This window comes from Gastrolobium bilobum, unplaced genomic scaffold (assembly GCF_033153095.1).
Source record: "Gastrolobium bilobum isolate Gb01-03AN ecotype WA unplaced genomic scaffold, APGP_CSIRO_Gbil_v1 utg3218, whole genome shotgun sequence".
Classification (NCBI taxonomy): Eukaryota; Viridiplantae; Streptophyta; class Magnoliopsida; order Fabales; family Fabaceae; genus Gastrolobium; species Gastrolobium bilobum.
In genome coordinates this window covers 25,949-53,837 of record NW_026897874.1, presented here as the reverse complement: position 1 = coordinate 53,837, position 27,889 = coordinate 25,949, and the positions used below count along the sequence as shown (strand labels likewise).

The 27,889-nt window shown below is 32.5% G+C and overlaps 1 protein-coding gene across 1 annotated transcript; it reads right to left on the bottom strand.

Moving 5' to 3' along the window:
* Positions 1-211: 211 nt before the first annotated feature.
* On the bottom strand, positions 212-8,258 carry LOC133311018 (beta-glucosidase 40-like). The gene is made up of 13 exons (XM_061512028.1): positions 8,124-8,258; positions 5,311-5,377; positions 4,256-4,314; positions 3,677-3,752; positions 3,203-3,274; positions 2,971-3,058; positions 2,601-2,856; positions 2,199-2,314; positions 1,730-1,953; positions 1,580-1,611; positions 1,165-1,267; positions 657-765; positions 212-406 (listed from the first exon to the last, which is right to left on the bottom strand). Exons 1-13 carry the CDS (start codon positions 8,256-8,258, stop codon positions 232-234), a joined length of 1,512 nt encoding a protein of 503 aa, XP_061368012.1. The 3' UTR covers positions 212-231.
* Between the last annotated feature and the right edge of the window lie 19,631 nt (positions 8,259-27,889).

Genomic DNA, 27,889 nt, shown 5'->3' with positions numbered 1-27,889 from the left:
AAAAGAAAAAAGAAAAAGACGGGATACAAAAATCGAGGTGAGAGAATATGAGACAAGTTATCTTATGTGAAAGGAGAATAATATTTTCCAAAATTTAATATACAAATTATTTTTATAATAAGTTTCAAACTTGAAAATTGATTTCTACATCAAATTAATTCAAATCAAATCAAATCCAATCCAATCAAATATAATATTTATGATTCCATACACAAACTAATATTTTCGGGGCTATTTAGTTGGTTTCAAGAAGTTCTTGAACCATTCGACGGATTGCTTGGGGTATCTCTTCAGGTTGTCTTTGTAATCAACAAAATACAAACCAAATCTAGAAGAGTATCCAGCTGCCCACTCCCAGTTATCCAGTAGTGACCAGACAAAATATCCTTTCACATTACAACCATCTCTGCAATCAGCCAAATCAGTACTTCATTAGTTTATTAACTTGAAAAAATGGATATGGAATGCTACTGGCACTCTAATATACTAACAAATTATAATGTGGTCACGATATTTGATCACAACCACTCATTGATGATGAGATAAGAGGAGAAAAATACATGATTTTAAATGAGTGGTTATAATCAAATAACATGACCACGTGACTATTTTTCACGTGAGAGAATCCAAATCCAATTATAATAACTATTACATACTTCATAGAAGCCAGTAAGGAAGATAAATAGCCATTGTGGTATCTAATCCGTTTCTCATCCTTTAGAGCCTCCTTAATGGAGATAAATGGATTATTTGGATCATCCATCCCTGTGACAAACATAAGAAAGAAGATTTAGCTCGTAACTATCATTCTTTGCTGCCATTTTTATTTATTCTGTTTTGCCAACAACTTAAAGTAACGGGCTAGCTGAAAAAGGAGAAAAAGACAAATGTTCTATTGCAAGTTATAGAACATAAACATAAACAAAAACTATGCTGTCAAGGATTAGAGGGAGAAGATTTTAGACTTCTACTAGTTAATTTTGAAATCATATCATGATAAATAGCCCTGTAAAAATACTACTATGCATCATCACTGGGAGCTAATATACACTATACTTTATCATAAACACCTAGTATCAACTATGTAATTTATGCTAGTCTTAAATTTTTTATTGCTAAATTGCATTCTAGAGTTTTGGCAGATTATAAGAGTTTGGAGATTACCATTTTCCGTGATAAAGACGGGAGGGTTCCCATACTTTTGTTTGATGTAGTTCATTAAGCTTCTCATACCTTGTGGCACAATATACAACCATATAGAATTTGCCTGCAAAGAATTTACAAATTATGGCATTGACTGATAAAGGCAATTGAGATATATGCTTTAAGTGGCTCTGGTAATGTGGTAAAAGGGAGAGTTGATTATAATTAAACATGACATTAGTACAAATTTTGGTTTTCTATGGTAAATTACGTTGGGTGATGCTAGAGAGCGCTAGAGCATTGTAAGCTCTAGCTTTCAGTAGCAAAATGCAATCTGATTGTGTTTTATTTCTAAAGCAAATAGTAAATCAGTCATCATTACATTATGGTCACATCTCAACAAGACAAAAAAATACATGACTTATGAAAGACTTACTTTTTCTCCAATAGTTTTAGTACCATTGAATGCTGAAAAGAATTGGAAAGAAAATAATGACTTAGAGGCATTGCAAAACAGCAAAATCATAAAGCACTCTGATAAAGTAAAAGTAAATGATTGCTTGATAATGTTTGGTCTGAAACTTACGAAGGGTTATGGTACCGGAGTCTGCAATGGAATCATGGAGCAGAGTTCCAATTAAATTAGTAGAATTGTCTCTTGCATAAAACGTGGTGTAATGATTGATTCCCACAAAATCTAATGAACCCTTAACAAGAGCAGCCTCAGATTGAGAAAATTTTGGAAGCCTGCTTCCTACTCTACTCCTCATTGAGCTTGGATAATCTCCAAACATCAAAGGATCAAGAAACCTGTCATCAAGACATTTAACAATTTGAGTTATGAATTTTTTTTTTCTTTTTTTTTCCATTTTTACATGTGAACAAGGTGGAGAAAATTTTTAGGCCTTATTAAGGTGAGTCTTTTATACAACTTCTACATAGAAGTTCTAGCGAAAACGGTTATCCCTTTCTTATTCTTATTCAGTCATTCATTGATGCCCCTCCATAGAAAATAAGAAAATTTCAATCTATGAGGTACTATGTGAATGACATACCAGCCCAGCTGAAAATCTTGAGCTCTCTGAGCTGCTTCAATGTCTTTTTGGGTGTTAGTTTCTGGTTCAAACCAAATGACATCAAAAGCTATCCCAAGTGATCCACCCTGTGTATTCTGTGGAATAACCGAGTTATTTGTTAGTAATATATAGGATTTTTAATGAGCTGTACATCATTGCACTAGGAGAATCGAACTAGATAGTAGATACAAATCTATACTTGCATAAGCTTTAAAAGCATAATGATTATTAAAATCTCTAATACCAATGACACAGTGAACAACTTTTGTGAAATTCAACTTGAATTTTTAGAAGGTTCTACCTAGTTCTCAAAACTGATTCATTGTATTGCTTTCTTCATAATATTTCAACTTTAAGTCTTCACAATATCCATAACATTACCTTGTATTTTTTCCTATAAATATCTGCTACTGCTGCATGAGAACGCAGGACATTGTGAGCAACAATGTAAGGTTCAGTTGCTGAGTTCCCTGCCCTACAAAACAGGTGAAGGAGAATGGAGCACCGTCCAGGTGCCTGTAGACCAACATCATATCCTTGTGTGGCAAATGTATGAGGCTCATTAAATGTTATCCAATGCTTCACCCTGTCCCCGAATTTCTGAAAGCATGTCTCAGCATAAGTTGCAAAGTCCTTTCTGTAGCACACAAGTATCATATAACTATAAGCATATTTTTTTTATTACCAGAATTACAAGAATACTGTAAAATCATGTTAAATATGATGGATAACATTCTATAACATTTTATACATGATCTCAGTGCTGAGCCATCCAGTATACTTGTCTTCTAAGGCTTGAGGTAAGTCCCAGTGGTAGAGGGTCACATAAGGTTCAATTCCTGCAAATGTAATGGATCAAGCAATCAGAAGCATTGAAGGTTATATATATAACCCAGAATTCACAAACATAGATCGAAATTTTATTTTTTTATTCACAACTAAAATACAAAATTTAACTATTGCACAGGGATAATGAGAGCTACCTTTGGCCAGTAATGCGTTGATGAGTTTATTATAATGATCAATTCCTGCCTGATTGATTTCGCCAGATCCATCTAACACATGAAATTTTATGATTTCAGAATATTTGATCATCTTCTAAAAGTTATGCACACGTAAGCTTAAACTTTCAAAGTAGCTAGAAATATACTGGATACTTAATCAATCAAAACTTTTGTGCTATAAATATTCAACAGACACTCAAAAGGGTCAATGATCTTTTGGAACTTGGAGTGCAGCAATAATTTATGTTTGTTATCCCAAAGGGGGGGGGGGGGGGCTATAAACGGTAGTATATACATACTCCTAAATTTTACAACGACGATCCACAGTACTCTCTACACTTATTAACTGCACCATTGTGTTATGGGATACAACACAAAGTAACTCATTGCCAGAACATAGCATTAAACCAATTACTAATTATATTAAAGATAAAAAGTAGGAAAAATGCTTACTGGGAAAAATCCGAGACCAAGAAATAGAAAATCTATAGGCATCCGTCCCCAAGTCCTTCATTAGTTGTATGTCTTCCTGCATGAAAAAACAATTCAATGTTCAGAAACAAACAACCTTTGACCAAGGGTTGAAATAATAACTAAATTGAATTTATTATGAATGAGTTGCTTTCAAAGAGCATTTAAAGCAAGCCATTACATTTGAAGAGTGCAAGTTAATCAATTTTACATAATATTAGAGGGGAAGTATCCGTTTACAAAATTTTTTGTTACAAACTTACAAATTACACTATGTCTGACTGGTAATACTCTACTCAATAATGTATTACCGGTCAGACATAGTATAGTTTGTAAACAAAAAGTTTGTAAATATAACATTTTCTTTTAATAAAAGGAGCAAGGTCACTAGGGTAGAGGTCCTAGGATCAAATAACTTCACAATGTATCAAAAAATGAAAATAAAAAACAAACAAAAGACAGAAAGATTTTGCTGGCAGATAACAAAAGTTATATATATATAGCAAGCTGCAAATTGGATAACAGGTTCCAATTTTTTTATCTGTACCCATCATTACATACTTCGTATCGGTGGTACTGATCCACCGCAACATCAGCATTACTGAAATCTGTTATCTTGCCTGTAACAAAATGTAAAGTAATGATCAGCCAGCAGTTTAGTACATAAAAATTTTCATGCTTCCGAAGAATTTGATATACCAAAGAATTAATTCCTAAATAACATCTAATGAGTAAAATGGTATAAAATAGATATGCCTTGGGGTTGTAAAGAACCTTGGGATACACCACCCCAAAAGCTAGCTCAAAGGGTGGGAGTGCCCAAGGCCTTATAAACTCCACATTAGTTGCACATACAACCAATGTAGGACTATATATCTCAACACGCTCCCTCACACAAGAGCCCATTGGGCTTGAAGAGTGGACAATGCAACAGGCCCAGCCTACCTGTGCTAAGAAACGCCACAAGAGAAAGTGGGGCGGCGAGGCCCAAGGTTCTTTACGGGGGTAGACAAATAACAAAACAGTCAATCAAATCTGGATTTCTATGAGAAAACGCTAATTTCCTCGGAACATCCAAACCATATTTGGTTATTCACTTCATTGATTCATGCATGCATACTTACTTCCATATATGGTATTTTATATGGCAAATGATCATAGTAAGATCTACATTGTAACTTTTTAATAGAGCCATGCCATTTCATGAAAACTAAATGAATTCTAATTGAAAAGAATAATGATGATTCATTGAAGCCTAACTCAGTCCAGACCCTTAGTTGGTCTTGATACACAATTGAAATGTACCAATTAGTGGTTCAGACCCCTTCTCTTCTTCTTTTTCCCCTTTATATGAATCTCTCATAGAGCCAAATTCCACGCTATATAATTTTGGCGCTGTTAATGATACTCACGTTCTTGAAACTCACATCAAAGAAATGCTTTAACTGAAGTGTATTACTAGACATTAATCTCATTTGTTTGTGAATTCAATTGAGACAGTTATGTAACAGGAAGGCCAATCGAAATGGATAATTGAGTATAATCTTAAGAAATTATTAACAGCAATTAAACTTAAATGATGAGTTATATATGAATATGCTCTCATAGTATCTTACCAAAAGTATGTGAAAATGTATCCCACACAGATGGTCCCCTTCCGTCTTCTTTCACTGCTCCTTCATACTATACAAAAGTCAACGATATTATTTAAATCACATATGAATAATTATATGATTTGTTCAAACAAGACAAAATCATAAAAGTTAAATATATGTAAACCAAATTCACAATGATTAGAGAATCAATTGACTTGATTTACCTTTTCATTTTATTTTAAACCTCCACACTTCTCAACAATTTTAATCCTATTTTTAGTAAATAATATTCTGAATTATTCTTAACATCATCAATAATATTTAAAGAAACCGTTAAAAATAACATGTTCTATAACGATGGACATACAGAAAAACAAGAAAAACAGTTAATGATGGAAAAAAATGTCAGACAGAGAAAGAAAACATCGGGAATGAATCTTTTCATATTAAAATTTTACATAAAAAATAATGTGAAATTTCTCTGTCTATCTTTTTTTTTTTTTTTTTTTTGAAGTTATCCAACTCTAATTATCTCTTTTAGACGAGTTGACTCTCTCCAGTATCCCCATGAGCTTCGACTCTTTGAGCCGGCTATGAGACTAATCCGGAGTGCGGGGGAACAGTGATGGCTAAAGGTTCAGCACCCTCCCCAAGAATGCATTCAGCGGGAATCGAACACATATCCAACCCCACTAACTCAGTGCCAAAGTACCAACTGAGCTGCACCCATTGGGTTCTCTCTATCTCTTTTATCATTAATAATATTTAATATTTGAATTTATTCATTTAATATATGTGAAGACAGAAATAAATACAAAAATTTTAAATTAATAACTAATATGACATTTTAATATGAGAGAATGAGAATCTACTCCGAAAATAACGGATGAGATTCGATTAATATAAAATCCGCGAGAGGGAATGCGTAGATTATTGTTGTAACATTTATCTCAATCAGAAAGTAAAAGGTTGTTTTTCTTTGGTACTAAATATAATGTTTTATGTTCCCATAAATTGCCTAAAAAGAAGTGCCCCGCACCGTCCGACGAATAAATAAAGATAGTTTAAGATTCATTGTCAGAGAAATTCATTCGTATTCACGGAGGAATCCAAGACCATTTTTTCTTTTCTTTTTCCAAGAGCATTTTTAACTATTGATTTAAAAGTGAAGAGTGGAACACGAAAATAAAGAATTAGTTAGAATATTTCATGGAAACAAGAACAAGAGTATATATTTTATGTATTTTTTTAAAAGCAACGTGATTTTATTAAAATTTCTAAATGCTTATAAAAAATGTTAAATTTTATATTTATATTTTTTCATATATATATATATATATGAGATAGGATCATTTGACACCGGTGTCAAATTTTAAGTTTGACACCTCATCTGAGAGCCGTTAGATTGAAAAGGATCAATGGTGTCACATGCTTATAAATCAGAGTCGTGGTTATTTTTAGATCTAAAGACTCTCAGATGAGGTGTCAAACTTCAAATTTGATACCGGTGTCAAAGTATCCTGCCTCTATATATATATATAAGAGGTGAGGTTTCATGATAATTTATAAAAATTTATATAAAAAAAGATAATACAAACTTTATCATGGAAACCATTTCCATATGTCGGTGAAGCCAAAGGCCCTGGCCTGATTGAATCTCAATTATTAAGTACTTTGTCTTTTTCATGTAATCCTCATTATTTATTATGATAATATATTATATCACTTTATGGTAGTATTAAAAGATGAGATATGTTATTTTATATATCTCTTTATATGTTTATTTTTATCTATCACTTTAAAACACTGATAGATTAGAATTTCAATTAATTTTTATTTTTCTCTTTCCTTTTGAGATTATGATCTAACAGTATTAGAGAATGATAGGCAAAGATAGACAAAAAAGAAAATAGGTTAAATAACTATCCATTTAACTTAAAAATAAATTATAATTAAAACTGGCGGATCAAGAATCTCCCAATTAATACATTCTGATAACATTTATTGGATCTAAGTTATTTATGAGTTGATTTTGATTTTACCCTCATGGGTTCAGTGGATATCTAACCCAACAACACTCAGTGATATCTTCAGCATATGGACAGAAAATTGAATGGTTTCACAACTACTTCTGGTATCCATAGGCCACAATTACAAAGCATGAACATCACATAAAACACACGGTTGGCATCAGATTTCATTCTTCTTTTATTGATTTGGTTTTTGGATATCAATGTTTAATGAGTTTCATGCAACAGTAATGATTAATGAGATTTACCCTCATGTTTTTAATCACTAATTTAAGTAAACAAATTTTCTTTAAAAGGAAAAAAGTTTCTAACTAGCCCTTTGTTTTGTAGACTCAAAAAAAAAAAAAAAAAACCCAAAAGTCAACACAGAACACATAGGTATTAATTATCATGAAGAAGTACAGTAACTCAACCTCACCCTCAGTGGGTGTTGGTATTGACCAAATTAATTACTTATATTCTGGTTTTTTTTATTTTTATTTGATAAACTCGTTTTTTATTATCTCTCATTCATTTGCGGTAACCGCTTGTTCGTGTGGCGAAAGAAAAGCATCTAAATGTGCATTCACCCAACAAAAGCAAAAGAGTAAAGACACTTATATATCAAGTTTTTGCTTTTCTTTTATCGAACAGAAAAATGCAAACCAAAACAAATTATTATAAATATGTGTATAATAATTTAAAAAAAATTCAGAAAATTTCTTCCATGGCCTGAAACTGAAACTGAAAGTGAAAAAAACAAAACAAAACAAAAAAACATAGTGTTGGTAGTTCAATGATGAGTAGGTAGGTAGGTAGAGGAACCTGAAACGCTGAAGAGGCAGTGCCAAATATAAAGCCATTTGGAAAGTCTGTCCTTTTAATCTCTGACATGCATATCTGAATCTGAAATAATGCCATCACTTGTAATATAAGAATATTGCCTCTTCTCAAGGCCATGGTGTAAAGATAGAGAATGAAATAAAAAGAGAGAAGATCTATTCAATTTTGCAATAGAAAATGAGATAGGTAAAATATAGAGTGAGAGAGTTTTAAGGAGTATATATAGAGGAAATGAAGGAGGGAAAATTGGGAAGAAGGTTAGAGAGACAGCTAATGATGTGAATGTGATGAGGATAGGAGTGGAAGAGTGTGAATGGGAAGAGTTATTGCATAAAAGAATGTTGTCTTTGTTAGTGGAGCGTTGTGGCCTTAAAAAATATAGTTATTTTTGGTATTGGCCTATGACGGAAACTCATACGATTGCTTTCACACACAGTATGAATAATAGGATTGCTTTCCTATTATGCTTTTCTTATCCTTTTTTATAATATTTCATCATAATAATTTTGTTTCATTTCATTCCTTTTAATTTCATTAATTATAACTATTATTAAATATATCCAAAAATAACTTTTGCATCTTTGTTTCTTTGTCTTTATTTGTGTCTATCCAACAAGCTTGCTTCATATAAGATCATTTGATATTCTTATAATAAGTAGTTTCCTTCTGCATAAAGAAAAGAAATTATGGAATTCGTGAATCGCTAAAATCGCACTATCCAGAAATTAACATAAAAATCATTACATTGTTTTGCTGTTGTTTTTCGTGTTGTTTATTTGCTTTTATCTGTTACTATCTTACATTTACTTTTTACCCTTTTTTTGTATTGTTATGGTATAAATTTTAATTTACAAATCACAAAAAAAATTATTTCACTGTTAATTACTTCATTTTTTACCAAGTATATAAAATTTTTAATCTTTTAAAAATATTCCATTTATTTGTAATAAAAAATTTGTGAATATATCTTTTCATTAATTAGCTTAGCATCAATGTGTTCAATAAGATTTAAATATAATCTTTGGGGTAAAAAATTAAGCCCTAATTAAGATTAAATCAAATAATGCTACTCACATTTAATATAAAAAAATGACTTCCTTTAAATCCGACTAGCGAGGGTGGGGTGAGCTTATGCAGTCTTACCTTTATATACTGCAAAGAGACTATTTTTCGGATTTGAACCCCTGACTTTTAAAAAAAAAAACAGTTTTATCATGCTCCAAGCTTATCATTTTTTCACATTTAATCTGAAAGTTAGACCAAAATAAATTATTTTCATTATAAATAATTTGAGTGAGAAAATAATTAATATTTAGTACATTCAAGAAATCTCCAATGTTCAGAAATCAGAATGCTTAGTGTTTTCAATATGCTAGGACTGATGAATCTCGATTTCGAATATTTTTTAATTTCAACTCAACATTTTTTTTTTTTTTAAACAAACCACAGACATCTCATTCATTTTAGTTAATCAGCTCCCAATGATCCCCGCAAACACCCTTACTTTGGATATTACAATTTTCCATCAGGTTGTAATGCTCACTAGCTAGCTTGCATTTGCATCCATGGAATTCGAGTATATATAGGTATTTTATATGAATATTCAATTTAAAAATTTGATAAGGAGAATTTTTTATTTTTGTAGTCATGCACTCATGCCCGATTCAAACCAAATTAATAGGATAATTGATGAATTGATACAGAAATAAAAAAAAATTGTTGTTACATATATGATCATCATTTTGAGAAACTGAGGATGAGATTATTTTAATATTGTTTTTTTGGACTTTTTAGGATACTTCTACACTTTTTAAACATGAAATTGATTTCATTTTTTTTTTTTTTTACTTTGAAATTAATTTTTTTTGGGATATAAAGTATCACGGTTAGGCTTTTTCCTTGAGCAAGTCTTCAAAACTCAAAATATTATTCTCCTTAGCGCAAAAACATTTATCTTTACAATCAATCCATTGTGGGTGAAACTTCATCTGTTTGATATACTTAAATATGAAACTTCGTTGTAACTTCATTCATTACAAGCAAGGTTTATATGGATACGAATTTCGTTTGGCATACATAATGTGTACGTAACAATATATAGATAATAATATTTTGCGAAATCCAGTTTGTCACATGCAACTCATGATAAAGGAACATATCATAAAGGACTCAATCTTATATATTCTTTGATGTTAGATACTTTAACAAGATATTAAATTCAAATCTGTTTTCCTAAACATATATAATTGTTTAAAACAAATTGCAAATAGAAAGTATATGTGTCATTCTCTGTTTTTAGCTTTCTTAGAAGGATACATTCTTATATGAGAAAAATATTTGTCATTTTTTTTTTTTGGTACATAAGTATTTGTCATTTTAAATGACATAAAATAATGTTATTTTAAGAGAGACATAGACACAAAAAAATATTTTTTTATTTAAAATTTAAATTAAAAAAAACTACTCACTTTCTCTCTCATGATTTTCATTTCTTGTGTCTATCTCTTTCTTAAAATGACATAACTTATGTCATTTAAAATGACAAAGATCAAATCCTTCTTATATTTCTTTAATGTTAGATATCCTAACGAAATACTAGATTCAAATTTATAATTGATCATATATGTATCATTTTCTGCGTTTAGCTTTCTTAGAAGGAACATATGATGAGCCCATTCTTATATAGTATAACGTTGATACCCTAGTAAAATACTAGATTCAAATGTGGTTAGTTAAACTGATAAAATTGTTTAAAACAAATTGACGAAGACTTAATTATCAGCACATATAGCAAAAGCCATTAAAGCTGCACCAGTAAATACAATTGCATCCACGCAACAAAACTGCACTAGTGGTCATAGCGATCAAGTAGTTAGAAATTAGTTTTAGTTCACATTTAGTTATAGCTTTTGTTTTGTATTTTCAATTACTTTAAATTCTTGTAAAGGCATTATATATAGGTGCCTCGCATACTTGTACTTAATTTTTCATACTGCCAAAATATCAAGATCAACATACGAGACTACATTAATGGTTTTTATATATCTTATGAGAGTCCACTGGATTTAAAAAGCGGACAATACACAAACTCACTTACCTGTGAAGAAAGTGGGGTGGTAAGAATCGAACCTGTAAAGAACCAATTCAACTCAAAAGCTTAAGCTAGTGGGTGAGGGCTTTTTTTAATAGTTTTATATATCTCAACACGCCCCCTCACACAAGTGCCCACTAGGCTTGAAGGGTGGATAATACACAGGCCCACCTACCTGTGCGAAAAAAGAAATTCCACTACAAAGAAAGTGGGAGGCGATGAGGATCAAACCCGGTACATCGAGGCTCTGATACCATGTAAAGAACCAATTCAACCCAAAAGCTTAAGCTAGTGGGTGAGGGCTTTTTTAATAATTTTATATATCTCAACAGAACCAATGACACAGAGGCTCTGATACCATATAAAGAATCAAGTCAACTCAAATACTTAATATATATGGATAATTGTCTTTTTATAGCTTTCTAATTGGATATATATCATGTGTTAGGATTTTGGCTCATGCATGCATCTTCATAAAAATTTGATGTTTATCCATACTAAGTATAATTTTGGAGGTTTAAAGAATCTAAATTGAAGATATTATAAATCCGTTAGTGTTTGGAAAATTTAGAAACTAGTGAGTCTTGGAGACGAATGAAATTTGTTTGAAAAGCAAGTTATAAAATAAAGAATAAGTGATACAAGTTATGAGATAGGGTGTACTAGAGGCTTTGAGCCGGGGATGGTTTAGGTATTTTAACTCCATGACTATGTTTATGTTTAAGGGATATGATATTATGCCTATTTTTTATATGCTTATTTTACTTATTTATTTTTAATATTGTTAGACAAAAATCTCAAAAGGAGAAAGAAAATGTAAAGGCTAGTTGAAATTTTAATCTAACGGTAAGTTGATATATATATATATATATATATATATAGGTAAGATCCTTTGACATCAGTATCAAATTCAAAATTTGACACCTCATCTGAGAGACATTAGATTAAAAAAGATCAGTGGTGTCACATGCTTACAAATCAGAGTCGTTTATCTTTTTTGATCTAATGGCTCTCAGATGAGATATCAAACTTTAAATTTGACACCGGTGTCACCGGTGTCAAATTTCAATTTTGACACCTCATCTCAAAGTCGTTAGATCAAAAAAGATCAATGGTGTCACATGCTTGCAAATCAGAGTCATTGATTTTTTTTTATCTAATGGTTCTGAGATGAGGTGTCAAAATTGAAATTTGACACCGGTGTCAAAGGATCCTACATATATATATATATATATATATATATATATATATATATATATATATATGGGTCAGGATCATTTTGCACCAGTGTAAGTTACACTCTCAATCTTGTCCGTTGATCCCACTTATATCTAAGGGTTGTAATTTTTTAGTAATGTGAGCCATTAGATACAAGTGGATCAATGGTCAAGATTAGGTGTAACACTTCTAACTCTTACACCGATGTAAAAATATCCTGCCCATATATATATATGAGAAAAATATTTTTATAGCCGCTTTAAATAAGGCTATCTACAGCTACACCTTTTTAACTAGGTATGACCGGTCATACGTAGTTATAACAATAAAACTGTTCTTTTTTTCTCTTTCCTCAGATACTGTCGGCTGACGTGGCCGAGAGAGAAAATGCAATTTTAAAGTATGACCGGTCATACTTAGTGAAAAAAGGTGTAGTTGTAGACAACTTTATCTAAAGTGGCTGCAGAAATATTTTTCCATATATATATATATATATATATATATATATATATATATATATATATCCTCAAGTAGTAAAGATGTTTACATTTTGTTTAAAAAAAAAAAAGATGATTACTTTTTGGTGTGGATATAAACATGTGACATGACAAACCATATTGTATACTTATTTATTTGTGTTCAGGGTGTCGTAGTAGTAAAGATTTTTACATTTTGTTTAAAAAAAAAAAAGATGATTACTTTTTGGTGTGGATATAAACATGTGACATGACAAACCATATTGTATACTTATTTATTTGTGTTCAGGGTGTCGTAGTAAAGATGTTTACATTTTGTTTAAGAAAAAAAAAAGATGATTACTTTTTGGTGTGGATATAAACATGTGACATGACAAACCATATTATTGTATACTTATTTATTTGTGTTCAGGGTGTCACATTATTTGAACTCTTTTTTATGAGCCCAATATAACAAGTAGTATTCAAACCGACGAGGTCAATTAGTTGCGATGAGGGACGATGGTTCAGATTATAACTAAGATGAGTATCAGAGAAACAAGTATTGACAAAAAATGGTATGAGTGGGTGACCCAACCAAGTGAACAGTCACAAGTGTGTGTCTGTGGCTCGATGAGTGGTGTGTTGATCCGCAATTGGTATATAAAAGGTAAGATATTAAATTTTGAGGATGACAAAGCACAATATGATTCAACAAACAAGCTTTTTTTTTTTTTTTAACTAAAGGAAAGGGGCTTAAGCCCAAAACACAAAAACCAAACTACAGGGGAATGATGTCAGCATTCAAAGCCAGCAAAGGCCCCTAACCAAGGAGTACTTTTTTAGTGCATCATATGTAATTTTTTAGTGCATCATATGTACTATACATCTGTTCAAAAAGGGTAAAAACTTGGGATTTGATGAAAAATACTTAAAAAGATATGAATCAAATGGGTGGATTTAATGGAAAATACTAACCTTTCAAAAGAAGCAGTTCTACCACTGCTCCGACTTATGATTTTTTCACATTTAATCTGAAAGTTAGACCAAAATAAATTATTTTCATTATAAATAATTTGAGTAAGAAAATAATTAATATTTAGTACATTCAAGAAATCTCCAATGTTCAGAAATCAAAATGCTTTACAGGACGTTTGGTATATAGTGGGAAAATGAGTTTGGTAGGAAAGTTTAAAAAAAGTTATTTGGTAAGCCAAAATATTACCGGAAAAATTGATTTTAGTTTGCTAAGTCTATGTTTGGTTTGGGGTAAAATATAGGTGGAAAAATATGGTTAAATTACCACAACAATCCTTGACTAAAATAAAATGGGAAAATATGTTTTAATTTGTTGTAGTTTTCCCAAACATATTCAGGGTTATTTTAGTCTCCTTGCTTGCAATCCTTTTTGAATTTTTCCATCTATCACCAAATACCACCTTGTAGGTGGTATTATTCAACAATGTTTTTTACACAGAAAAAGCAAATACTAGGCAAATGATTTTCGCAAATTTTTTTAAAACATGATACCAAACATGGACATCCAAAAATATCACTTCCATTTGCCTAGCTATCCTTAACAAAATCTTGTACTAAACACACCATTAGGGGGTGTTTGGTATGTGGTTTGTTGTGGGATAGATGGGTAAATGAAAGTGGGTATTTAATTACTCCATGTTTGATAGAAATTTAGAAGAAAAAAACTAGAGAACGATTTTTCCCATCAATTCAGATGTGTGTGTAAAGTGATGTTAAAATCATTGTTTGAAATACGACCTTTGAGGTGGTATTTCCATATCACAAGGCAAGTTAAAAAATGAGCGTGATGTTTCAGACGGAAATGCCCTTTATCGTTCCAATGGGCAGAGAATTGTACATACCTGATTTCAGCCACTCTTATTATTTCTTTTGTTGACCTGTTTTGGTGATTCAATGAAGTTTCAGTATTACTTATATTTTGCCACTTAGCCTATTGAACCTGCTTCCATAACTTCTTAGGAGCTCCAATGATGCTAAAGATGGTGGCACTTGTTTATTGTATTCAACAAGTTATTAACATTATAACTGCATGATTCTTTAGCCCTCTAGTTTCCTGAAATGGTTGTGTTGGTTGCAGATCAAAGTCAAAGTTGACCTCTTCTGACATCAAGTTATCAACTCTGAGTTCTTCATATATGCACCAATTTGCTGAGACAAAAGGGGTATTTTCGATTGAGATCAAAATCTTTGCTTCCTTTTACTGTGATATATTTTCAACAGGCTTGATGACATCTTCTTTGTGAAAGACCTTGATGACAGATTCGAAATCTAAAAGGGGTATTTTTGGATTTTTTTGTATATTTTTTCATCAATATTTTAATTTCAACCAAACACAGACTTAGTAAACTTAAATAAATTTTTCTGGTAATATTTCAGCCTATCAAGCAACTTTTTTAAAACTTTCCAACTAAATTTGCTTTCCCACCGTTTTCCCATTAATTATATTTATCTGGTTAAAATTTTTTACTCCTCTACCAAACACCCCCTTAGTGTTTTCAATATGCTAGGATTGATGAATCTCAATTTCGAATATTTTTTATTTTCAACTGTAACATTTTTGGATCTGGATCCTCTCATGTGAAAATTCACATGATCATATCATGTGGGGAATCATAATCATAAAGAGGTGGATCAATGGTTATATAGGAGGAGAGAAAAAAAAATATTAAAATAGGTAATTAAGAAATCATAACCATTGATTTACCTTTGTATGGTTGTGATCTTTTCACATGACCCTGTCATGTTTTTTTCAACATTAGAGGATCCATTTCCAACATTTTTATTTTCATTTTTTTGAAACAAACCACATACATCTCATTCATTTTAGTTAATCAGCTCCCAATGATCCCCGCAAACACCCTTACTTTGGAATTACAATTTCCCATCAGGTTGTAATGTGCACTAGTTAGTTTGCATTTGCATCCATGGAAATTCGAGTATATAAGTATTTTATATGAATATTCAATTAACTGCGTTAAAAATTATAAGGATAATTTTATTATTTTTGTAGTCATGCAGTGATCATGCCCGATTCAAACCAAATTAATAGTTTTAGAAATATATTGTAATTAGTATTTTTCTTATTTCATTCGGGTTTTGTATTAGGTCTGATTGTATTAGGTTTGGGCTTAGCCCATTAGTATGTCTATATATTGTACATTCCTATTCATATCAATACACACAGTTTATTTCAATGTTCCTCTTTTTTCTTGTTATTTAACATGGTATCAAGAGCCTAAGGAACTTTGAAATATTTTTTTCGGTGAACCCACTGTTCATCGTCTTTTTTTTTTTCTGGACCTGTCTCGCTGTCAGTTTCCGGTACGTTTTTCCTCTGCTTTCGCTTTCAGGCTTCTATCTACGTCAACCACCACTGTTCGGTGGAGTTTTCCAGCGAACCGAATACCGACGTGCTCGTCTTGGAAGCACGATCACAACGCCACCAGCCGCTCCTCCATCGGACTTCTCACACGCCCTCACGCGCGCGTGCAAGTTCTGGTACTCTCCTCCACAAGGCAGCACATGGAGCCTCTTTTCCGACCGCGACTGGTTGCGTTCTCCTTGTCTCCCTGTGACGGTTCTGGATCTGGTCTTCTTTTTGCGTTTGGACTTCGTTTTGTGTTGACGCCCAGATCCCTCTTTATCGGTTAGTTGTGTGATCTGTATTTTTTATTTTTTTTTCTACTCTTGATTATGGACTCTCCTGTCTCCAATGTTTCTGGGTCTCCGATTGGACAAAAGTCGGAGTCTACTATTTTTTCAAATTATATCCTTGCTGCTCAAGGGTATGGTCGTGGACGTAAATTCTCTAAAGGAAAGCTATTATGGACTCATTGTCATCAGACCAATCATACTATTGACCGCTGTTGGAAGCTTCATAGAAGGCCACCTAGCTTCATGGAAGGCCACCTCCACCTCCTCGGAATGCTCATGTTGCTCAGGCTTTCTTTAGTACCTATCCTCCAGGGTTACCTTCCGGTGCACAACCTCCACCTACTCTTCTTAACGAATTTGTTAATTGGTGGTCAGAGAAGAAAACATCAGGTCCTACTGCATCCATTGCTCCCACTGGTAATTCTTTTGCTGAAATCTCTCAGTTGCACTCTATAGGCTCTTGGACTCTTGATTCTGGGGCTTCTGATCACATTTCTGGTAATAAGTCCTTATTCACTTCCCTTTGCACTACTGGTTCTTTTCCCACTATTACTATGGCCAATGGTCTCTGGTCCAATCACGGAGGATTGACACGGTTCTTCTTTTACCTAATTTATCTCTGGATCATGTTCTTTATGTTCCAGATTCTCCTTTTAACTTACTTTCTGTTAGTCGTTTGACAAAATCCATTTATTGTGTTATTTCTTTTACTAAAACCTCTGTCATTTTTCAGGATCGGAGTTCGGGAAAGGAGATTATCAGAGGATGTGAATCTCAGGGCTTCTATCAACTATTTCCCTCTTCTTCAGCCTGCTCCACTGTGGATTCTTCTCTTACTATACATGCTCGTCTGGGCCATCCTAGTCTTGCAAAGCATCAGAAGATGGTTCCACATTTATCGTCTCTTTCCAATTTAAATTGTGAGTCTTGTCAGTTTGGGAAACATACTCGTAGTACGTTCCCGAGTCGTCTTAGTCGTCAAGCTGTTTCTCCTTTTTTCTGTAGTCCACTCTGATATTTGGGGACCAAGTTGTCATTCCTCTACTTTAGGATTTAAGTATTTTGTTACTTTTATTTATGATTATTCCAGATGTACTTGGTTATTTTTAATGAAAAATCGGTCTGAGTTGTTTTCTATTTTCAGTTATTCTATAATGAAATAAAAACTCAATTTGATATCCCTATTCGTACTTTTCGTAGTGATAATGCATCTGAGTACTTATCTCATCAATTTCAACAATTCTTTTCATCTCATGGCATTCTTCATCAAACATCTTGCCCTCATACACCACAACAAAATGGTGTAACCGAGCGCAAGAATCGCCATCTGGTTAAACCACTCGTGCTTTGTTAATTGATGGCAATGTTCCCTACACATTCTGGGGTGATGCTATACTTACTGCATGTTATCTCATTAATTGCATGCCATCATCTGTTCTCAATCATAAGGTACCTCACTCTATTTTATTTCCTTATCAAGTTTTATATCCTTTGACTCCACATGTTTTTTGTTCATCATCTTGGTCCAGGTTTGGATAAATTAGCTCCCAAGTCTCATAAATGTGTCTTTCTGGGTTATCCTCGGTCTCAAATGGGTTACCATTGCTACTCTCCAACTTTACGACGATACTTTATCTCGGCAGATACTTCCTTTTTTGAATCAGTTCCCTTTTTTGGATCATCTACTACTCCTGTGGACACTGATTCCGTACAGTCATCTATCCCAGTCAACTCTTTTGAATACCTTTCGTCTTTACCAGTCCATGTTTCTGACTCTCCATCTATCACCTCCTCTCCTGATGAGATCAAACATAGTTCGTCAGATGTATCTGTGGACTCACATTCAACTGCATCTCTTCCCTCGGCTGTGGTCCCACCTTCGGATAGTGACCTCCCCATTGCTCTTCGTAAGGGTACTCGTGATACTCGCCCTCCGGCCAGGTATACAGTCAATATTAGTTACCATCGTCTTTCTCCATCATATTTTGTATGTCTTTCCTCTTTGTCCTCTGTATCTGTTCCTAAGACTACATGTGATGCACTTTCACATTCTGGATGGAGACATGCTATGATTGATGAAATGAGTGCTCTTAATCATAATGGCACATGAGATCTGGTTCCCCTTCCTTCTGGAAAATCTATGGTTGGTTGCAGGTGGATTTATGCTGTTAAGGTTGGACCTGATGGTCAAGTGGATCGTCTTAAAGCTCGCTTGCTGGCAAAGGGTTTCACTCAAGTGTTTGGATTGGATTTTATTGATACTTTTTCTCCTGTGGCGAAAATGTCTATTGTTCGCCTCTTTATTGCCATGGAGGCTATTCGCCATTGGCCTATCTACCAACTTGATATCAAGAATGCTTTTCTCCATGGTGATCTTGAGAAGGAAATTTATATGGAGCAACCTCCTGGATTTGTTGCTCAGGGGGAGTTAGGTCTTGTTTGTCGTCTTCGTAAGTCTCTCTATGGCCTCAAACAATCTCCAATAGCTTGGTTTGGTAAATTTAGCAGTGTTGTTCAACAATTTGGCATGACTCGGAGTGAAGCTGATCATTCTCTCTTCTATCGTCATTCCGCTTCTAGATCTATTTACCTGGTGGTATATGTGGATGATATTGTCATAACAGGTAGTGATCAACATGAGATCACTCAACTGAAACAACATTTATTTCATCATTTTCAGACTAAGGATCTTGGAAAACTTCGATACTTCTTGGGAATCGAGGTGGCCCAATCTAAAGCTGGTGTTATGATATCTCAGAGGAAATATGCTCTGGGTAATTTTGAAGAAACTGCTCTGTTAAATTCAAAGTCTGTTGATACTCCTATGGATCCAAGTATCAAGCTTCTACCAAATCAGGGGGAGCCCTTTCCAGATCCTGAGCAGTATAGAATATTGGTTGGAAAATTGAACTACCTCACAATCACTCGGCCTGATATTTCATTTGCAGTTAGTGTTGTCAGTCAATTTCTTAATTCTCCATGTCAAGAACATTGGAATGCAGCCATTCGTATTCTTAAGTATATCAAGGCATCTCCAGGAAAAGGCCTTGAATATGAAGATAAAGGTCATAATAAAGTTGTTGGGTACTGTGATGCTGATTGGGCTGGTTGTCCAGCTGATAAAAGATCTACTTCTGGGTATTGTGTCTTTGTTGGAGGCAACTTGATTTCCTGGAAAAGTAAGAAACAAAGTGTGGTTGCCAGATCAAGTGCTGAAGCAGAATACCGCTCCATGGCGACTACTACTTGCGAGCTCATCTGGCTTAAACAGCTTCTCAGAGAGCTTAAGTTTAGAGACACTGGACAGACAACTCTCATTTGTGATAATCAAGCAGCTCTGCACATTTCATCAAATCCAGTGTTTCATGAAAGAACCAAGCATATAGAAATAGATTGTCACTTTGTTCGAGAAAAGGTTCTTGCTTGTGAAATTAAAACTAGTTTTGTACCCTCTAATGAGCAATTAGCAGATGTGTTTACAAAATCTTTGAGGGGTCCTCGAATAGAGTTTATATGTAACAAGCTTGGTGCATATGACTTATACGCTCCAGCTTGAGTGGGAGTGTTAGAAATATATTGTAATTAGTATTTTTCTTATTTCATTAGGGTTTTGTATTAGGTCTGATTGTATTAGGTTTGGGCTTAGCCCATTAGTATGTCTATATATCGTACATTCCTATTCATATCAATACACACAGTTTATTTCAATGTTCCTCTCTTTTCTTGTTATTTAACAAATAGGATAATTGATGAATTGATACAGAAATAAAAAAAAAAATTGTTGTTACATATATGATCATTTTGGGATATAAAGTATCACGGTTAGGCTTTTTCCTTGAGCAAGTCTTCAAAACTCAATATTATTCTCCCTAGCGCAAAAACATTTATCTTTACAATCAATCCATTGTGGGTGAAACTTCATCTGTTTGATATACTTAAATATGAAATTAAACTTCGTTGTAACTTCATTCATTACAAGCAAGGCTTATATGGATACGAATTTCGTTTGGCATACATAATGTGTACGTAACAATATATAGATAATAATAATTTGCGAATTCCAGTTTGTCATCACATGCAACTGAGTCTAAATAGTATGTCAGCTTTCATTGAAGGAACATATCATAAAGGACTCAATCTTACATATTCTTTAATGTTAGATACTTTAACAAGATATTAGATTCAAATATGTTTTCCTAAACATATATAATTGTTTAAAACAAATTGCAAATAGAAAGTATATGTGTCATTCTCTGTTTTTAGCTTTCTTAGAAGGAACATAAAATGAAGGATACATTCTTATATTTCTTTAATGTTAGATATCCTAACGAAATACTAGATTCAAATTTATAATTGATCATATATGTATTATTTTCTACGTTTAGCTTTCTTAGAAGGAACATATGATGAGCCCATTCTTATATAGTATAATGTTAGATACCCTAGCAAAATATTAGATTCAAATGTGGTTAGTTAAACTGATAAAATTGTTTAAAACAAATTGACGAAAGAATTAATATATATGGATAATTGTCTTTTTATAGCTTTCTAATTGGATATATATCATGTGTTAGGATTTTGACTCATGCATGCATCTTCATAAAAATTTGATGTTTATCCATAGTAAGTATAATTTTGGAGGTTTGTAGAATCTAAATTGAAGAGATAATAAATACGTTAGGATTTGGGAAATTTAGAAACTAGGGAGTCTTGGAGACCAATGAATTTTGTTTGAAAACCAAGTTATGAAATAAAGAATAAGTGACACAAGAGTTACTCAAGTTATGAGACAGGGTATACACCAGGTATTGAGTGGGGGATGGTTTAGGTATTTTAACTCCACAACTATGTTTATAGGGATATGATAGTATGCCTACCTTTTTTTATATGTTTGCTCTAATTACTCATTTCTAATACTGTTAGATCTAAATCTCAAAAGAAGAAAGAAAATGTGAAAGCTAGTCGATATTCTAATCTAACAGTATTGAGATAAATAGATAGGGTATGCATGAAAAAAAATAGGTATAATTGTAAAAATAGATAGGATATTTTCGTCAATCAACGGTTAAGATTTTTTCAAATCAAATTTATTAATTAATTATTAATCGCAATAAATGACAACCGTTGATTAGCGAAAATCAACGGTTAAAATATGATTGTAAAAAGTTATAAACAAAAATATGTTGTAAGTATAACCTTCTCCTATATATATATATATATATATATATATATATATATATATATATATATATATAAAGCATTAAATTTGGAAAATCTTAACCATACAAAAGTAGAAATAAATATAAAGCATTAAACATGGGGAATCATAACCATACAAAGATGGAAATAAATATAATGTTTCCTTTTTCTATAATTAATTTTGAATGCGAACTTCCTTTTTCTCACCCAAAACGACGTAGTTTTTAGGTGACCGCACCAATGCTTATATGCAGTCACATTACAAATCATTTTGCCTATATATATATATATATATATATATATATATATATATATATATATTATTTTAAACTAAGTTATTATTGTTAAATTTATCGTTGTGATAATTAGACTTTTTAAGTTATTTAATAATTGAAATTTTTGATCGTGACAGATAATTTAAATGAAGTTGTAATTACATAATAATTTTTTTTAATCTTATTTTAATGCTTTTTATCATTGGAAGAGATCAATCAGTATATAATGACTCCACCAAAAAAAATTATATAGGTGAATGACACATGTGAGGAAGTTGAATCTTGCAATCTCCTTTTTTATACATTTTTCTTCTGTGTTAATCATGATAAAGTTCTCTTCCATATCGATATCATCCATTCTTTTTGCGTAAAAGTATAGACGCTACTTTGTCGTTCAATGGCGTTTTGCCATTTTTTATAGTGTGCTTGGTAAGGAGGTGAAAGGATGCTTAAAGCTTAATCCATCGATTCCATCCTACAGTGACAAACAACCAATTTTTGAAAGGACTTATTTCTTACGTTTACTTATATCGGTAATCCATCTGTCGTATACATGTAGCGATTAACAGTGATTCCTTTTTTGTAGGTACTATTCACTATAAAGATTAGGATGAAATAATGATTAGGGTCATTTGGCCATGGTAAAAGACTGTACCACGTGATTTTTATATAGGTGGTTGCAGGTGGTTTTCTCCGGATTAGATACAGCCAAAAGTATTATATATATGAATTTATTTTTCTATAAATAGAAAATAATTTTATTTTCAATACATTTAAATGGGCGGATCTTTTCTTTTTCTTTTTCTTTCTTCCCTTAAAGGGCCAATTCACTCTCATATATATAGATGTTGTGCGAAATATGATTTTACCATCTAATAAAATTTTATTGTATATGTAAGTGTTTTATTTATACATATTTCTCTATTATGAATTTTGCACCTAATAATACAATGTTAGTTGAAGTTTTGCTCTAAAAAGAAATTGCAGAATCATGCAATTGCGGACTAAGAAGTTTTGAGTAACACGATAAAAAAAAAAAAAAAAAAATCTATTGTATGTGTAGTGGTAGATATGTGAGACATGAAGTGAAAACATAAGAGCTTCAAACCTCGTAATGCACTCTACTCCTTTTCCCCTTTACCCTTTTTCTGTGGAACCCCTTGTGGACTTTTTCCAAGACTTTGTTGTGTGCCTTTATTTTTGGTTTTGCGTACACACATTGGCAGTATGTCGCAGCTGTTTACAATTGCAACATATGCAGGCCTCCGCCGATAAAACTCAAAAATCGTGGATTCTTGCAATGATAGCAGTATAGAATCAATTAAAATCACAAGCTTAAGCTTAAATTATTGAGTAAGACTACATTAATAATTTCATATTTTTTAATATGCCTCCTCATACTAAAATTGATTGACCTTGAAAGGATAGAATTTATGACCATTTAGCTCCCATTTGGATGAGTTTCTGAAAAAAAAAATATTTTATGTCTTATTTATTTTTAGAAGTGTTTTTTTACAAAAATTAAAGCTATTTAAATTTTTAAAGTAATATTTGGGTTTTGAAAAAAATATTTACCTTTTGACTTCAATTTTTTTTATAAGAGCATTCATCAATATTTTAGCAAGTGATCTAACTAAGATCTTTAGATTCTAACTTGATTTCTTTTTCAATGAAAGAAATTCTTTCAAAGTACTTGGAGATTAATGTTTCATAGTCTTGCATGCTTACGAAAAAACATTATGACCAAGTAAAAGTAATCTTAAACCTTGCAAACTCTAATTATTTATCAAAATAATTGAAAAAGAAACATAGTTTGTGAAAATTTAATTTGGCATATGACAACAACGAGTTGCAGGGAAAGGATCAGTTATCAAGAGTTTAAGAGGAAGCTAAGTTCAGAAATAACAAGAAGGAGATTGTCCGATATTATCTTCTGCATTATACCCATATTTATAGACTTGGAAGGCATACCTTTTCTGTAGCATTGGATCCTTTTCACACTGTTACAACTACATTGCTTTAGCCCATGCTTGCCGTTGAGTGTATCTTTGGCCCAAGTTTGTCCCGTTAGCCATTGCCAATCTCCAGTCACTACTACATGACCTAGGGAAAATGACTAAAATGTCACATAATTCACAAAAACTTATCTGAATGTCATGGATAGGATTTTTCTTTCAAAATGTCACGTCACCTAACTCGTTACAATATCTGGTGAATTAGGTGTGCACACGTGACAGTAAGTTCATGGCCACGTAATCCGTTGCACAGTGCAACGAGATTACGTGACAAACAACTTCTACCACAACCTGTCACACGACCTAAAACACTAGGCAGCTTGGCGTGTTACGTGTCTGACACGTGGTAAACTCGCTATGCTGCATAGCATCTTATGTGGCCACCGCAGTGCCACGTAATCAGGGGCGGACCTACATGGGGGGCTAGGGTGGGCTCTCGCCTCCCTCTAAAATATGAAAATATGTTTTACTATATGATATGCAACATAGTCTAAAAAAGCAAAATTTTGAAAGTGCTTTTAAAAAGTGAAATACAAGCAATGTTATTAATAAAAGAAGTGTTTCACCCTTTCATTGCACCCAATTAGATATAACTATTATTTATCAGATTCAACTTGCCAGTATATATGGCAGTTTTGTTCTTGGTCTGCTACCCTCCCCAATCAATGTGGAAAGTTGGCTTTTCTGTTGTGTACAAAGAAGAGTTTAGCTAGTATGCATATTCACTCTATCTGTCAAATTTGTCTAGAATTTGATTTTATATTGATTGATTATCTAATTTTCTTTTTATAATTATTAAAAATTTGTACAGATTGTCATGTCAGAACTCAGGAGAAGAGTATTTAAGTTTTAACTTTGTTGGCAAAGAAAAATAATATATAATAATTATCAATTATTAATTGGGACCAAATGCTAAAAATAAATAACACATTAATTAATTTACTATGTCTTCTGCTAAAAAACAGCTAAGGGAGAAAATAAGATTATAAAGAAATAAAAGAAAATGCAATTATAACACCAGAAGGCATAAAGGTAAACAATAAAAAATTGATTTTACAAACAAAATATAGGGTCTTAAGGCTAGTTCCTCGTTCAAATAGAGGGCACAGTGGACCATTGTCACCCGAAACAAAAAATTGACATTTCAACCAAAAAATTGGTAAAAACTTCTGTAATTTTATTAAGTTCTTGTTAATAGGTATTTTTGTATTCTTAGCGTGATCATCCAAACCAAAACTGACATTACCTTTTCATAATAGAAATATACCTTTTGCCCCCCGTCATATAATTTTCTGGTTCCGCCGTTGCACGCCATGCATGTGTGATACGTGTAACAACAGTCACGTAATATGCTATGCAACATAGCAAGTTTGACACGTGTCAAAAAAGCTGACATGTAACATGCCACGTTGCCTAGCATTTTAAGCCGCGTGTCAAGCTGGGTCAGAAGTTGTCTACCACGTAATTTCGCTGCACTGTGCAGTGACTTATATGGCCATTAATCTACTGTCATGTATTCACACCTACCTCGTCAGGTGGTGTAGCGAGTTAGGTAACTTGACATTTTGAAAAAAAAAAAAATTCTATCTGTAACATTCAGATAATTTTTTTGTGAATTATGTGGCGTTTTGGTCATTGTCGCAAGGGAAAAAAATATGGAACCCTATCTAACTCTTAGCTAGCTAGCTGTTAGAGAGATAAACGTCAATATTGGGCATAAGCTCAAGTTTTTATAATTTTTAAAACCTTTACGTCGTTTATGAATTTCTATGTGTTGCTTAAATATTGGAGAGTGTATGCTACGATAGAATTATCATTAAATAAATTAAGTGGCAATCCACCATATCTAATTAAAATCTTAAAATTTCATTATCAATTTTAATAAAAGGTTTCTTTATCTGAGTAATTTTGAATGATCTTTTAACTATTCAGCTTATAAATAATTCAATGTAAAAAGTTTGAAGTTTTTATATTATCTTCAAAATTTCATTTTAAGAGACAATGGGGGGATTTCTCTATAAAGAGTAAAATTAATGAAATTAGATGTCTATTATTTTATTATATTTTTCATTTTAGGAGCATATATACCCCGTTGGCTATAATATATATTGATGTGCAGCATAATTGATTTTAAAAGAAGTGAAATTTTTTATCTATATTATTCATCGATACACAATTATATTTCTAAATACTCAAACTCAAAATCAATAATTAAACTGGAATAACCTTCTATCAATTAATATGCGTGCTTAGTGATTGATGTAAAAATCTTTAACTTGGACTTAATACATTTGAAACATAATTTTATGATCGTTTGTCCTACCACCATGGCTACGACTCTATCTATCCATCGCACCGCACCGAGTTATATCTCACCTTAAAATTTCTTAGCAATTTGACACCATACATACGTGTTGATAATATATAAGTGAGTCTAATCCATAAAAACTAACGTGTCAGATACTGTATAAGCTGAGGTGGCAGGTGTACTATTCCTCACCGCTTAACCTCTCAATATATATATACAACGCCAAACTCGTTCCCTTTGAAACATTACATCATATCCCACCTCATCTAAATTTTGTTTTGTTCCATATGGCACAGCAACAGCAACCACGCCGAGACGAATTTGAAAATGCTCAAAAAACCAACGACCGTGACGTTCAAAAGAATGATGCTAATGCTACCGCTCCAATAGCCACCTATTATGAAAGTACCTATGTTGCATATGCTGGTACCGTTCCTGGATTTGGCGTTACCACTGAATTAGGTACTGATGCAACCACTGGTGTTGATCCAAGCCAGTGGGGACAAGAACCAAGTACGGGTGGCCGCGGTGACGACGGTGGTGACGGCGGAAATAGGAACATGGGCAGGGATCAGAAATGAAGCTGCATGCAACTAGCTAGGTTAATATGTATACTTTTATGGCACTAGCTATAAATGATCAACATCGTTTAAATGCTAGTGCTTAGTTTGTGTGTGGGTAATAATAATATGTTGTATGTTATAGTTTGTCTATCTTTCCTTGTAACCAAAATATAATTAATGTTACGTGTTTCACTTATATATCTAATTTTCTATACTAGTGTAGAATTAGAGGCAGTTTTACGGCACCTTATTGAACAAGTATAATTACCTCTAAAAAGTATTTAGATACGGAATTGCATTTAGTATTTGTTATAATTTATGAATCATATACAAGCATGCAATGGGAAAAAAGGAAAAGAGAATATGAAAGGGAAATCAGCGCTGCAAGATTCTTTTGCATGTGATCATAATAAAACTTCTTTGCAGAAAGTCTAACACTGCTTTGCCATACGGTGGCTCTATAAAAATGTGAAAATTTAATTATTTACTATTTAAGTCATAATTTTAGTTGGAAACAATTTATTAACTTTTTTTTTTTGTAGGGAAGAGTTTTTTTTAAAACGTCCACGTAACTTTTTTAATATTCTCACCTTTTCTTTTGGGTAAGTATCTTCTCAACTTTTAGCTACTTAACCAAACAAACCCATGTATATATGAGCTTGATATAGGAGCTTGTTTATTTTGGTTGGTGGTGAAAGTTACGTCCCCACGCCCCCTCCCCCAAGAAATTAAAATCATACCAAATTAAGAATTATTTGGACGCTTATGCTACGCTAATTGCCAATTATTGGTCAAAAGTTCAAAACTGGCTAGAGTTCACAAACCATGCAGGGTCAACTGGTGAATTAATTACTGCTGAAACAATTTTATTTTTTTTGGCTGTACCCCTATGATTAATGAATGTTACTATCTTGATTTTTTACTCTTACTC

Coding starts and splice junctions, on each gene's coding strand:
- LOC133311018 (XM_061512028.1), bottom strand. CDS start 8,258: ATGGCCTTGAGAAGAGGCAATATTCTTATATTACAAGTGATGGCATTA. Junction 3,059..3,202: donor CAACGCATTACTGGCCAAAG/GTAGCTCTCATT, acceptor TTACATTTGCAG/GAATTGAACCTTATGTGACC. Junction 1,268..1,579: donor CTAAAACTATTGGAGAAAAA/GTAAGTCTTTCA, acceptor AATTCTTTGCAG/GCAAATTCTATATGGTTGTA.